At 33.7% G+C, this 14,814-nt stretch overlaps 1 protein-coding gene across 1 annotated transcript in view; it reads left to right on the forward strand.

Annotated features, from left to right (window-relative positions):
• Positions 1-9,828, forward strand: part of LOC129952148 (protein Optix) — a 42,543-nt gene extending 32,715 nt beyond the window's left edge. The window contains exon 4 of the mRNA XM_056064603.1: positions 8,112-9,828. Coding sequence (XP_055920578.1) covers positions 8,112-8,775 — 664 coding nt within the window. The 3' untranslated portion in view covers positions 8,776-9,828. The remainder of the gene's footprint in view (positions 1-8,111) is intronic.
• The last annotated feature ends 4,986 nt before the right edge of the window (positions 9,829-14,814 follow it).

Genomic DNA, 14,814 nt, shown 5'->3' on the forward strand with positions numbered 1-14,814 from the left:
AAACATACATGGTTTAAATATTTGCTTGTTGTTTTTATTTTTTGTTTACAGTATATTATTTTTGAATTGTTAAGTTTATTTTTTGAAATAATTTATTTACTTAATTTTTGCTCAAGTTTACTTTTATTATTAACTTAATTTTTTTTTTAAATAATTAAACTCTGATTGTCACCCCACATCAGATATTACTTGAATTAATTTATTTGGCGTGTCATTAAACACTAACTTTTATAGTTACCCAATGTTCACTAATTTCATTCAATCTAAAAACATTTATATTGTATCTAGCTTTAAGTTTGCTTGAATGAATAAAAATTATCTATCTATCTATCTATAAATAATTCTAGTTCTTCATTAACTAAAAACTTATTGAATTCTAGTACAAAGTTTTTGATGTTAAAAAATACAAAATTTTGTTTAGATTCGTTTGAAAAACGGAAACTAGTTGACTGTGTCTTCACAGACTTCAGTAAGGCCTTTGATAAATTGTGCCATTAAACATTAACTTACAAACTTAAATCCATAGGCTTTAACGATAAATTTGTAAGTTGGGTTTTGTCGTACTTATATAAGAAATCATACAGAAATCATACTTTTTAGGAATGAGCGGTCATCATATTTCTATACCAACTCTGGCGTACCACAAAGTAGCCACTTAGGACCTTTACTGTTTATTTTGTACGTTAACGACTTGCCTTGTATTATAAAACACTTATCTGTTTTAATTTACGCTGATGACATTAAAATTGTCAAACGTATTGACTCACTTAACGACTGTTTAATCTTAAATAGTTTTCGCCAATGGTGTTTTATAAATAAGCTTTTACTAAACATAGACAAATGAAAATCAATGTGTTTTACACGAAAACAAAATGTTTTGACTGTCAATTATCAATTAGACTCTTCTTATTTGACTAAACTCCCTACTTTCTCTGACCTTTTATTCAGTCCATATAAACAGAATAGAAGGAGTACAAAGAAGATTCATGCGTTTCTGCTTCCGTTTTTTCCCATGGTCCAATAGGCTCGAACTTCCACCCTACAATCATAGGCTTACGCTCATAAATCAATTTTTGAACAATTAAACTTTATTTATAGCCGTTCATGTATTAGAAGACAAGTTCCTTTATGTCCTATATCAAGCAGATCCAACTATGGTAAAAAAACAGTACCTCTCATCCAATTGATTTCAGTTTACAACACGTATTACTTTTTGGTATATTCCGTAAGCGATGATTTTAATAGTAAAACATTTAAAGTAAATCTTTTTTGCAAATTTCTTAAAGCATTGTAAATCTATAAATCTAAGAATAAATGTCTTAAGTTCTAACGTTAGTTTGTTTAACGAATTCAATAAATCAAAAGCAAATAGCAAGCAAAGCAAGCGTACAATTTTAAACAGCCCTCGTTTGACGAAAGAATTAACCCGAGTTAACGTAGTTATTCATAGTGTAAATCCATTGCTTTAATTTGTCTTAATTTTAAACATTTTAAAAACTATTTTCTAATTATGCATTTCTTGACAAAAAGTGTGTTAACCTTTTATAATTTGGGTTCTTTCAAGAATTATTGCAACAACACTTTCGAAAGGTATAAGCCAAAATGATATAATGTACAAACGATTACAGACAGCTTGGAGGCTATCGGATATCATACAAATATAAAAAAAGATACGAGCCCATTGGTACGAAAAAAAATCTCAGCAAAGAAAACGAATACTGGGTAAATTCGTCACTGGGTCATTTTATATTAAGAGTTAAAAACCGAACAGTATAAAAGATATAAGAAAATCTTGTGATTCCAACTTATCCGGAAACATTTTTATTTTTAATAAATGAGTTAATTTCTTAATATGAATTGGAAAAAATAATTCTTTGAAATGTTAAATGATTGATTTGTTGGTTTTAAAATAAGACCATTACTTTATACTTAAAATATACTTCGCCTTCGTTCAAAACTCTCTTTTAAAATTATATTTTAATGCGGACTCCTATATTCAAGCTTATTTAGAGCTATATTTTTAAATGCTTTGTGCCTTTGATATTTATTTAAGTTGTATCTTCTGAATGCATGTCATTCAAAGAACATGACGAAAATCACCATTTTTAACAGAAAGATTCCTGCTCAAGGAAACTCGTAATAAAATATTTGCTCGTTAATTTCGATATTTTTCCTTGAATAAAGCCTGACATGACGTGATTTGGATTATCTTTGAAATAATAATATATCTTCTTATGATACCCTTTAAAAAACACTGTTTCTGTATGTACCTAAGATATATGCATAAGTATAAAGATATAGATAATTATGACTATTATTGAAATATTTGAATAGAAAAATAGATACAAAAGTATGTAGTATTTTGACACTAAGTTATACAAATATTTTCAAAATGGCTGCAACATCACACAATTATAATCCTTTTTTCAAATACAGTCTTCTCATAAAGACAACCCTCGATAGGCATTGAAAAAATCCTTTTTTAATCTAAAGTAACTGTATTGCATTATGATGCGATGGGTTAAATGCAAAGACCACTGAAGGAAACCACATACCTAACACAACCCATTCCCCATTCACATTTAATTCCCAAAACCTAAATACCTGAACGTACATCACATATAAATACATACTTTAGCTAGGTATAGACTTTAAATCGAAAACAAAGATCGAAAAGCTCCGCGTTTACCCCTTCCAAATAAAAAAAAAAGAAAAAAAAGAAGAATAATGAAAAGATTTCGGCATCATATTACCTATACATATTATTCGAGCATATGTATGTATATATACAACATTATTAAAACGTATTAACTCATGACATGAGCCGATTAAGAATTTTCCAAGTTTTGAATTACATTTTAGCTATCTAAGGGTATTGTAATTACATACACTTAGGTAGGTGCCAGCATATCGGATTTCGGTAGTTTAAGTTACTGGATGATATGTTTAGTCAATTGTGTGGAAAAGTTTTGGTGGACGGCTCTGGATCGGTAGTTTTTCGTTTCATTAGCCTTGAAATTTCGCATAAACTTGTCCGTCTTTCCTTGAATTGCCGCACAAGCTATCGATTTCCCATTCCAAGAGCTTCCCAAATTAATAATGCGGACAAAATGAGTGGCCAGAGCATATCCGCCGAATTTATTCAAACACACAAATACCTATCTATACATATGTCCATGGTCTTTGCACAAGCTGACGGATTGGATATACAAAAATATAGACCCAAATCATATTACCTGTTATCCTCCTCCCACAATCGATAATCCGCAGAAAAATTCATTAATAACATGGATACGACAAAATAAAGACGACGAAAAAAAATCCTTTAGCCAAGAGTATCGAATTCGAATGTGTCTTCTCGATGCGAAGCGATGCCTCTCCTCTCAAAGCGGACCGAGACAAATCGTGGAAGTCATCAAGACACCTTCGGAGTTTGGACTTAAGCCCATCCCAAGTGCACATGAAGAACGGAAGAAGACAGGCCATCAGGCCGATAGCTATGTGTGCAATGGTGAGAAGGATACGTTACGTGTGATGACATCGGCGCGGCGTATGGGTATGGTTTCAGCCAAGTAAGGTGCATGCTGTGTGCTTAAATGGACCGAGACTAAAACTGATGGCATCATAGGAAGATTATGAAATTAAAAAGACACATCTCGTCGTACTGTTCGAAGTTCGAAAGTCGGAGTGGATATTTATATTGATACCTATACGTCGCTTCGTTACCCCTCAGCTGGACTTCGGTCTTTCACTGTAAATGATGTAAATGATCTTACAATCGTATCTATATGTATTCCTTTATGTATTTCCTGCTTCTCTTTTGATAAATCTCTCATTTTCGTTACCGCACGTCTTCAGTATATGAGGTGAGGCTGCCGATTCGACCTGCTGATTGACGGTTTTGCTGTTAATGCTGGACATAACCAACCGCCGCACTTCGGCCGCGGCCGCACCAAGACCTCAAGCAAAGGTATAAAAAGAGGAACTTACACTCTGCAAGCTATCTGTTTACAGACAGCACATATCCATCATTTTTGTTGAAGCAAAACGATTTCATACTTCACACATAATTTTTGTTGATGGTTCGCCTCAAAGTCCCCTTTTAGTTTCGCTTTGAAAAGTGCGCCTTGGCTCTAGGGCAAACAGCAGGTTGGTTGCTTAATTCATGTGCCTTCTGCAGTTGATGATCATCATTAATCACTCAACATGAGACGTCAAATCAAAAGGAGGCGCGCGAGAAACGCTATACACCACAACAGAACAAATTATTAATGATGACACCTCAGCCCAGACCCGACCCGACCCGACCAGACCATTACTGGTGGGGCATTAACGGAAGAACTAACCGTATAACCAATAATTAGTATTCAAGTAATATTTCGCCTTGACTGTTGACTGCTTTGCTTCTATACTTCCACTACTTCTACTTCAATACTGCTGATATTAGGCGCAAATCACTTTCTCACCTAAGTGGACGATAATATGCCAATTTCTAGATAACCCCATCAGTTTTAAAACTGGCCATAGCCATGGTGATCTCCATGATGGTGTATATCTTCACTTCACATACCTACACAATGTAAGTGCGCTGGAGTTTTGACGTCTCAATCTAATTTGTCAGCATGGGAGCATAGCACATTTTTCATTGTTATGCCCGTTGCCGGTGCTGGTGCTGGAGCTGGAGCTGTTGCTTGCTTATAAGTCACTGCCGAACAAAAGGGAAACAGGCAAGAAAGATCAAATCGTCATTAGGATCATTACGGGAATCGGGGGATAGAGAACGATTTTTCACAAACTCTGCTGTGCTGATGTCTCAACCGATCGCTTTCAAAATAGAAAAAGAAGAAAAAAAAAACTTGACGAGCTCATTTGTTAAGCTGACACTGAGACATTGCATGTGTTCGGACTCATGTTGATAGCGCTCCCGCGTATCTATATGTGTATCAAATCAACGCGGCTATATAGATATTTCAAAATAATTTCTAAGAGTAAGATATCTTTTTAGAAAAGGGATTCTTTGGTTTTTGATATGTGATGGGTTGGTTATACTCGTATGAAGATATATGGTGTTTTGTTGAATTTCGAAGAAGACTTGGAAGAGACCTAAGTTAAATTGATTATGATTGCTTCAGATGGATGCATGATACAAACTTGTCGACCTGCTATGATTTATTGAAGGTTTTTGAAATAATATAGTTTGAATGGAGGAAAAAGTAAGAAAAGATTTGAGGGGAACTTTCAATTAATTATCAATTTGTTTAACGTCTTGAATATCGCATATAACTTTAAATCAGGCGGTACAAATTTAGTCAGTTAAGTTTCTTTATTGACTTCCAAAAAGTTCAATAAGTGATCTCTGATGAGAGTTTTATTCAGAGCTTTGAGAGAGCTTTACGATAGTTATAAATGTATAGACAACATGATATTTAGGACCAAACCCTAAAATTATCAAATAATCTATGGTAATTTGGTATGGTCGAAAGCTTTAGAAAAAAGTACGAACCTGTAAACTTTGACAAAAGTTCAAAGACTTGCGTGCTTGCATAAAGGGGGCAATGAGATCCACTCCAACTGTGGGACTGGAAGTTATACTCAATCTAATTCCCCTAGACCTTGTTCAAGAATCTGCGTCCAAAAGTGCCCTGAGACTTAGTCAAACTAAAGCATTAAACAGTTCCATAGGACATGCCCACATCCTTCATAAAGTTATGGGTTAAGTACTACAACAGACTATAAAATACCCGAACTTGATTTTCATAAACTATTCCAGGCTGCCATCCCAAGCAGAGATGAATGGATTGATAAATACCATACTCCAGTGAGTCGTCAATAGCTATCTATACTGATGGCTCTAAAATAGACACTGGTGTAGGAGCAGGCTTCTATTCTGAAGCTCTCAATTTAACCTCTTCGCTTGGGCTTCCAAACTCAAAAAGTTCAAATCACCTTTTACATTGATAGCCAAGCGGCAATAAAAGCAATTACTGCAACTGAGGTAAAATCAAAGCAAAGAACTCTCTAGTAAGCCAGGTACTAACATTCTGAACTTCGTCAAAGCCTTTAAATGGCTATCCAGAGAATTGTATCCTATTTTCCATACAGTGAAATCGTTCTTACGGGTGATTTTAATGTGGCTTCGTGGCTGCTATTCGGGTCAGAAAACATCCAAAGGAAGGTATGTCGAGATTTTTTCTGAGTTAAACCAACTGACTCAGTAATTTGACGAGCCAACTCGCATTCCTGACGTTGCAGGCCAATCCGCCACACTCCAGACTTGTTTCTTACCTTTGATCCTAATAAATATACTGCAAATTTCTGATGCCAAAAAACGCTAGTTAAAGTTAAAATCCCTACAAGAAACGTTTGGCGATATGAGAAAGCCAACTGGGACGGTCTCAATGAATTCTTCAGGAACTTTAACTGGTCAAAATTTCTGGTCATTTGTACGAAATTTGCGTCTTCGTCGTTTTCAATGACAATCCCTATGTAAGCTCGATTGATAAAGCCAAATTGCTTGCGGCACAGTTTGCTGTTTGAGTGACTTGACTCCGCCTGTGTGTAAACGATTCTATGGGACGAATCTTCTTTCGCAATCTTTCAGTTACTAGAGTATTTAGAAATCTTGACATTCACAAATCAGCTGGCCGCAATTGTGGTGTTCTTCAACGCTGGCAAAACCACTGTGTAAGCTTTTCCATCTGTCCTATTCTACAGGTCACTTTCCGAGTGGATGGAAAACTGCATTTGTCCAGCCTGTCCCTAAAAAAGGCGAATCCTCCTCACCATCTAACTGTCATGGAAACGCCGATCAATTTTCAGACCGGCAGTATGGCTTTCATTGCAATAGGTCCACTGCTGATGTCATGGTTTATCTCACCGAACAGTGGAACAAATCTTTACGTCGTTTTGGAAAAAGTAAGATTATTGCACTTGATATTTCAAAAGCATTTGATAGGGTTTGGCTTCAAGCTCTCTTATCGAAAATGCGTGCATTTGGTTTGATGAATCCCTTCTTGGTTGGATTCAATTCAAGAAGTATTATACGGGTTCAAATCTGATATTCACAAAATAAACGCTGGTGTGCCTCAGGGCTCCGTTTTGTCTCCGACGCTCTTCCTTATTTTTATAAATCATCTTTTGTCTGAAACTTCTAACTCAATAAATTGTTTCGCGGATGACAGTACCCTCAGCTTTTCATATTCGTTTTTAGATTGTCATCTTTGTTCTTCGCATGTGGACTATCAACGGCAGCGTATGATAAGCTCATTGAATTCTAATCTTGACAGCATTATTCCATGGGAATTCAAAAACGGTGTAGAATTTAATGCTTCGAAAAATCAATGCTGTCTATACTGTCGCAAAAGCGTAACTTTCCCCCAATGCCACAATCCATTAGTAATACTTGCATCGAGGAGACTGAACAGCTATCAGTCCTAGGTATGTGCATTACAAACCACTTGTTGTGGAGTGATCACATATTTCACATCGCCAAAAATGCTGGCTCTAAAACTAATAGGTGTCCGTTGTTTTACTGAAACTTTTGCATCTCTAGAGTCTCGAGCACCGTCGCAAGGTTTCATGTCTCTCGTTATTTTATCGCTACTTCCATAAGCAATGCTCTAATTAAATAGCCAGTTACATTCCTCCACTCAAACAATTCAACTTTAGTACTCGTTCTTTTAGGAATGCCCATCAGTTCACCCTTGAGCCTAATTTTGGACGTACTATAAAGTACAGAGATTCTTTTTTTAGTCGCACTAAACGAATGTGGAATGCTTTACCAGACCCAATATTTCCCAATCATTCACGCACGTAGATCGTAGGCTGATAATAAGTTACAAAAACTTAGCTATTTGTCAAATTATTGCAAAAGTTAGCAAGTTTTCGGAGTCCAATTATTTTAAAACACGAAAAGCTAGCTAATAATATCCTCGTATAAAAAAATCTATATCTTTTTCTCTGTCTCTGTCTGTCTCTTGAATTATAAATTTCACTAAATGAAAAAGTCTTATTAAATAAGATTTATAATATTTTATTATGCTTAATTTCACGATTTTATATTTTTTAAGTATGTAAAAATGTATTCAAATGTTTTTTTTTTTTCATTTCAGAATGCAACACAATCAAAACAACCCAGGTATGTCTTTCCAATGCCGAAGAGCAGAGGGTGCTTCATCGCCAGCTCCATCCGACACGTCCGATTCAGATATATCGCTGGGAACCCATTCGCCTGTACCTAATAGTCTACCCCTGCAACATAGTCCCGGATCTACGTCGAACGGCGGCAACGATCGCGACGATCGAGATCTTTGTATAGACGATGACAAGCCACGAGACCTGACAAGCTCTCTCAATACAAACGCTGGATATCCGGCCGTTATATCCTGCATGCAACCATTTAAACTGGACACCACAGCTGCTAGCTTCTTGAATGCCGGTTGTTATTTGCAGAATTTTTCAAATCTAAAAGAAATGTCACAGTTTCCAATTCAGCCTACTGTAATTAGACCGCACCCACAGCTTCCACAAACCATTACACTTAATGGAAATCAAATTCATTCGTACACGACGCCAAATTATGCAGTAGATAGCACGCCCCCGCCTAAAATTCGGGTTAACTCACCAGAGAAGCTCAACTCGTCGGCCAACAGTATCAACTCGAATTCGATGACTTCGCTTCAGGAAATGTCATATCATCACTCTGCGGCGCAGTTTTTACATAGACCTTTCTCAACATCACCACAGCCCTCCCATACGGCCTCTGAAGTAACATGAAATTAGGCACTTAGCTTTCGATTTAAATATTAAAATTAAAATTAAAATAATAATTATTATTATTTTTATTTAGGTACAATAATTTATAAGAAACGCAATCATTTGTCTGATTGTATAAAATTTTTAAGGCATATCGTTGAAGCTTAATGAATTTTTGCATTTTTGTTTACTTTTTTCTTCAAATAACATTTTCAAACTTATCTACACTAAGTGATTTATCGAACATGCAACTTAAAAAAAATACTGGCTTTAAGTTCATTTTTTCTATTAAGTGAAAACGAAACTTTTTAACGGAATATAGAGATACCTCTGCTCTCTACAAACATTTTACACTTCTTATTCATCCTGGCTTGCACAAATCTTCATGCAAAAAGCTCGATTAATCGCTCAATGTAGATATGATTCAAGGCTAGAAGCGTATTAATTTATATTTCAGATCAAGGACATTTAGAAATCTGACTTCTGGGATACACCTTTCAGGTTCGATTCCTGTCTATTGAACTTTTTGTAAAGTTCACCATGCGTTTCTAGCTTTAATTTTTTTTTTCATATACTTACATAAGTAGGAGTTACATCTTGACCTACATTACATTATTGTAAACTGTCCTACTAAGCAGAATTGAAATTGTAAATCTTGTATAAATATAACTTAAAATTGTCAACATTTTTTGATTTTAATAATATAATTTGTAAGCCCTTTAACAAAAGAGGTCAAAAGCACAAATAATGTTCAATTTTTAAAGGGACCTTATGCTTCGCCTATAGTGATATATATTGACTACATACCTACATACATACATAAATGAAATATTTTATTTAACTCTAACGTTTTTCTTTTTCCGTAAAACATTTAATTTAATTATATATATAACAAACCTAAAACAAAAAAATCAAATCAAAGGTTTTTGATATAAATACAAATGCCGATAAATTGTTTTTGTAATAATTATATATATGCTAAATTCCTAATTATTAGAAATAATTTAAATAGTAGTCATAATCTAAACAAGTGTATAACATAATAAACTAATAAAAATTATCGAAATAAGTACATTTTGTTTGTCATGTTTTTTAAATAAGTAGGCCTACCATTTGGTGGTGAGTTTGTAATCCAATAGGTATAATAAGCATCCAAGTAATCCATATTGAGGATGGATTTTGAATGAATAAAGGAATAAAAGCGGGAGTCTTGATCATTAAGATATGAATTTATAGATATGAGATATCTGAAGAATACGGCTTGGAATTGAGTAATCTTAAACAACAAGTATTAGTGGTTTGTCATTTATAATGCATCACTTACTCCTGAACGACGTTTGCAAATCATGCAAATTTTTATCAAAAATAATAGTTCAGTTAAGATCCTTTCTGCCGTATTATGTGAACGTCTGAAGTTCACCATTGACCAAATACTAACATTACGGCAAATCTTGAAAAAACCCCAGGGACTTCAAATCGATACCCACCATCTCTTGATCATTGAACATTGAAACACGACGTCTTGGACAAAACGTCACCGTCGAAGTAGTGTAGGATTTTGTCAACCTATAGACACAGCTACAAGTTCAGACAACGACGCGACGCCAGTGCGGAAATCAAAGGAAAAATAACTCTTGCAAATCGCTGCTTCTTTGGACTTAGACTAATTGAGAAGCAAAGTCCTCTCTTGAGCATATAAAATCATAATCCATAAGGCGCTCATCATCCGGTTCTCATTTATCGCGCTGAGGCCTGGGCCTAGTCAAAGAAAGATGAGATCCTCTTGGGATGCTTGAAAGAAAAACTCTTTTGATTTTTGGTACGGCAAACAGTTGTCAAAAATTGGGATTATGGAACGGAATTTATTCGAGCCAAAATTATTTTTGAAACATATCTTTTAATAATTTTAAATTATTGGTTATAACATTAAAATATATGCCTTAAATTTCTTCTTGAATACCGCACGTGTACAAGAATCTAATTGTTTATAATACAACGCAGGTACATAAATAAATATATATACAGCTGTGGACAACTCATTAGAAACATTACTTGCTTCTCATTTCCACATTCACTATATATTATATTAATTAGATTTGACTTGGGTGAAATAAAAATAATCTTTTTATTTTGCATTGGTAAGTTAGAAATTCTGAATTGTCAGCAAACGTTTTTAAAGAATAATTTTTAAATTTTGGAAGTTATTGCAATGGAAAAATTTAAGAGTTGTGATCCTCCTACAAGGGGTTCGATTCTTGAGCTTTAGAAGCTTAAAATTTCCTACAGAGCATTTACATCTCAAATAAACTGTTCTATTAAGAAAGTTTTCAATGCAATTAGGCATTTTCAAAACTTTGGGACTGCTGAAAATGTACCTTCTAAAAAACGAGCCCGTAAGACAAGCTGCCAAATGGATCTAGCAATTAGTAGGCCCAAAAAAAGCTCCACAGAAATACAACGTCAACTCTCGGTTGCATTCGATGTCCCGATAGGCCCACACACAATCAGAAAAAGATTGGTGGAAAGTTGCATGGTTGCATGGTTGTGTTTCTCGGAAGAAACCATTAGTAACCGCAAGGCAACGTAGACTTAGAATAGAGTTCGCAAGATCACACCCTAAATATGTTTTTCCAGTAACTAAGCATGGAGGCGACTCGCTTAACGTTTGGGGTTGTTTCTGGTGGTGTGGAGTTGGCCCGATCCATCGAATCGATGGAAAGCTGACAACCGTTAAATACATTTACATTCTTAAGGAACGATTAGTGGATTGGGCCGATGAAAACATGCCAGTGATACGAAAGTTTCAGCAAGACAACGACTCCAAGCACACTACTAGAATTACGAAACAGTGCTTTAGGGACCGATTGATAGCAGTTCTGGAATAGGCAGCATCAAGCGCAGACCTAAATCCGATAGAGCATCTTTGGGCCGATGTTAGAAAAGCTGTTGCTCCCAAAAGTAACGCCAACAATGATGTTCTTTTTACGAATATCGAAGCTGCTTGGAAGGCTACACTCGTAGAGCGGTTCAGGCGGCATATTTCATCAATGGAACGGAGATGTCTGGAAGTTTAAAGGCTTCTCAACAAGGTATTAAAGATAAATATAAGGTAAGTGATATTATAAAGTTATAAATAATTTAATAGGTATCCGCAAATGGTACTTAACATGTTTCTAACAAAAATTGATTCAGAAACATCATTAACTGAAGGTATGTTAAGTTAAAATCAGTTAAGTTTAAAATGGCTTATTGCCGAAAAGCGAACACAGTCAGATCTCCAATTCGTGCGTCATTAGAAGTCATCTAAAGATCCATTTAAAGGCTGCTATAAATATGAAAATATTGATATTAGAATTTGTTATTATCACCAAGATCGTTATATAAGAAGTCTCATTAATAGAGTCTTCGACTACTGCAGGACAAATGCATGTATTCTATGTACTTCTCTTATTTTATAACCGTAAAGCCTCCGAAAAAATCATTTTCAAAAACCGCACTTGAAATCCATTTCTACCAATCAAGCAATATCAAGTAAAGACACCTGTAATGGAGCTTAGTTGTTTTGAATCCGTAAACATTGAGTTTTAGTTACACCGAAATAAGATTTATTTGCCAACTTAAGGTAGTTGACTTTTGCAAGTTTGTCACTTTAACAATTTCCTAGAATGTGTCTATATACAACAGTACCCAACAAAGATAAATATTGAATTGTTTTGCGAATTGATAGAAAACGCTCAATTATTTGCTCACACCGATTGCCAGTATCACGTTTTCTTTTAGACGGAAGAGGAGACTTTTTTGATTGCCAAAACCTGCTGCAGTGATTAGAAAGGAGGTATACGTAACTAACATCTATGATCTTTTTATTTCCTTGTATCATATTGTCTACCAGAATTTTCATTCAGAAAAACGGTTGTATTTATAGAACATTTTGTCTTGATACACCATACATCCCGGTAACCTTGGTAAACTTGGTGAAATAATGGATTCTCATTGTTTGAGTTCTTTGAGTTTGTATGAGGATTTTTTCAAACTAAATGAGAGATCTGCACATCCATATAATTGGTGACACAGATAAATCGGCTTAAGAAAAAAAAACGCTGAACTGAAACAATTTTCTTATCTCCGACCATTGTCGAAAAATAACCTTTAAAAGACGCCATTTAAACCAAACTAACTTAAGTGAAAGACCCGAATATCTGATAAATATTTTAAATTTTATATTTTTTCTTCGAAAAAAAAATGATGAAATTTTGAAGTGCGTTTAAGGAAGAAATCTGAAATAATATTCGGATTCAGGGTATAAAAGTTTGACAAGTGTTATGTTTTCGTTGTTATTATGTTTAAGCAACATTTTAATAAAATTCAAATAAGTTTTGAACATGTAACCGCAGTAAGTTTGGCGCGTTAAGTAAAATGAAGAGTGTTGATTTCTTCCTTCGGAAGAGTCTCTATATGAAAACAAATGACAAAAAATTGGGAGCAAAAGCGTTAATACGTTGGTGTGCATTCCTCTAATGCTCAATTTGTCATTCCGAATAAGTTTCCATAAATTATATATAAAACAGAACAAGTACTTTAAATATCAACGCGAATAAAATTCTAAGTACGTATATTAAAAATTTAAAATATATGAATTTAATTTAAAAATAATATTAATATCCACAGTAGTCGCTTTTTATAAGTTTCCAGAATAAAGGTTACGTGTGGTGTAATTTGTTAAAATTTTTGTATACCACTTGAAGTAAATAAGTTGCAGTTATGAAACTGTAAATAATGTCCATTTCTGGATTAGACGAGTAATTTCATAGACCAGTATTTAACTTTGGTTTGAAGCTTGTGGTACAATTGCTTGTCATTTACGAGTTTTATCTTAATGTTTTAAATAATTATCTGATCAAGATTTATTCATTTTAAACATTTCATAGGAAGTTTTTGTAATTGGTTCCAACTTGTCAAATTGAAAATGTTGACATTTCTTGACGTTTCAAGGTCACTACTGTCAAAATAAAAGATTTTTAGAAAGATGTCTGTGCGTGCATGTATACTTCCGTTCGCAACTTTTTTTTCGTCGTCCATAGCTCAAGAACCAGAAGAGATATCGACTTTAAATATTTTGTTATTCAGATAAAAAGGCAGAAAGATGCAGAAAGGGCTCTCAAGAAATTTGCGTGGGTGTTTTTGTACCATAGCAGTTGAAAAAAGGTGAATATTTTGGTTAACCCTAAATATTTTACGAACCAATATATAGATATATATTGGATAGATTTGAATTAAATTTGATATAATATATTTTAACGTTATACCGAAAAAGTATATTTTTGGAAAAAAAATCCAGTAAACGGTTTTTTTTATGAATCAAAAGAATTGAAAAAAAATGTCATCACGAAGATCTTACGAATACAAAATGATTTTATCTCCAAAACAATTTTGTGCAAAGAAAAACAAAGTTTTTGACATCTGGTAAAATTTTGAGAAAAATCGAATTTACAATTCTTTTTATAAAAAATAAAAACCAAAAAACAACATTACTCAAAGTGTGTAAAAATTGAATTTCGAATCAAATATCTTTTCAAAAATTTGAGATTATGGCTTCCAACTTATTTTTACTTATAAGAAATATTGTTTTCAACATTCTAAAAAATGTTGGGTAAAATCTAATTGACAGTTTTCTTACAAAAAATAAAAACCTAAACAAAAACGTTAATAAAAGTTGGTAAAAATATATTTTCGACTCAAATATCTTTTCAAAACTTTGAGATATTGGCTTTAAACTACTCTTAACTACTCTTTTATTTAAAAAAAATATTGTTGTCAATATTCAGTAAAATTTTGAGAAAAATCTAATTGACAGTTTTTTTACAAAAAATAAAAACCTAACAAAAAACAATACTAAAACTTGGTAAAAATTTACTTTCTACTCAAATACCTCTTCAAAAATTAAAAATATTGTCTTTTAACTCTTTTATTTCACAGAATATATTGTTTTCGATATTCAGTAGTTTTTTTTTATAAAAATCCAACAGTCCGTTTTTTTTTATACAAAAATTAAATCTTCAA

The sequence above is a fragment of the Eupeodes corollae genome, chromosome 3 (assembly GCF_945859685.1).
Source record: "Eupeodes corollae chromosome 3, idEupCoro1.1, whole genome shotgun sequence".
NCBI classification, from domain to species: Eukaryota; Metazoa; Arthropoda; class Insecta; order Diptera; family Syrphidae; genus Eupeodes; species Eupeodes corollae.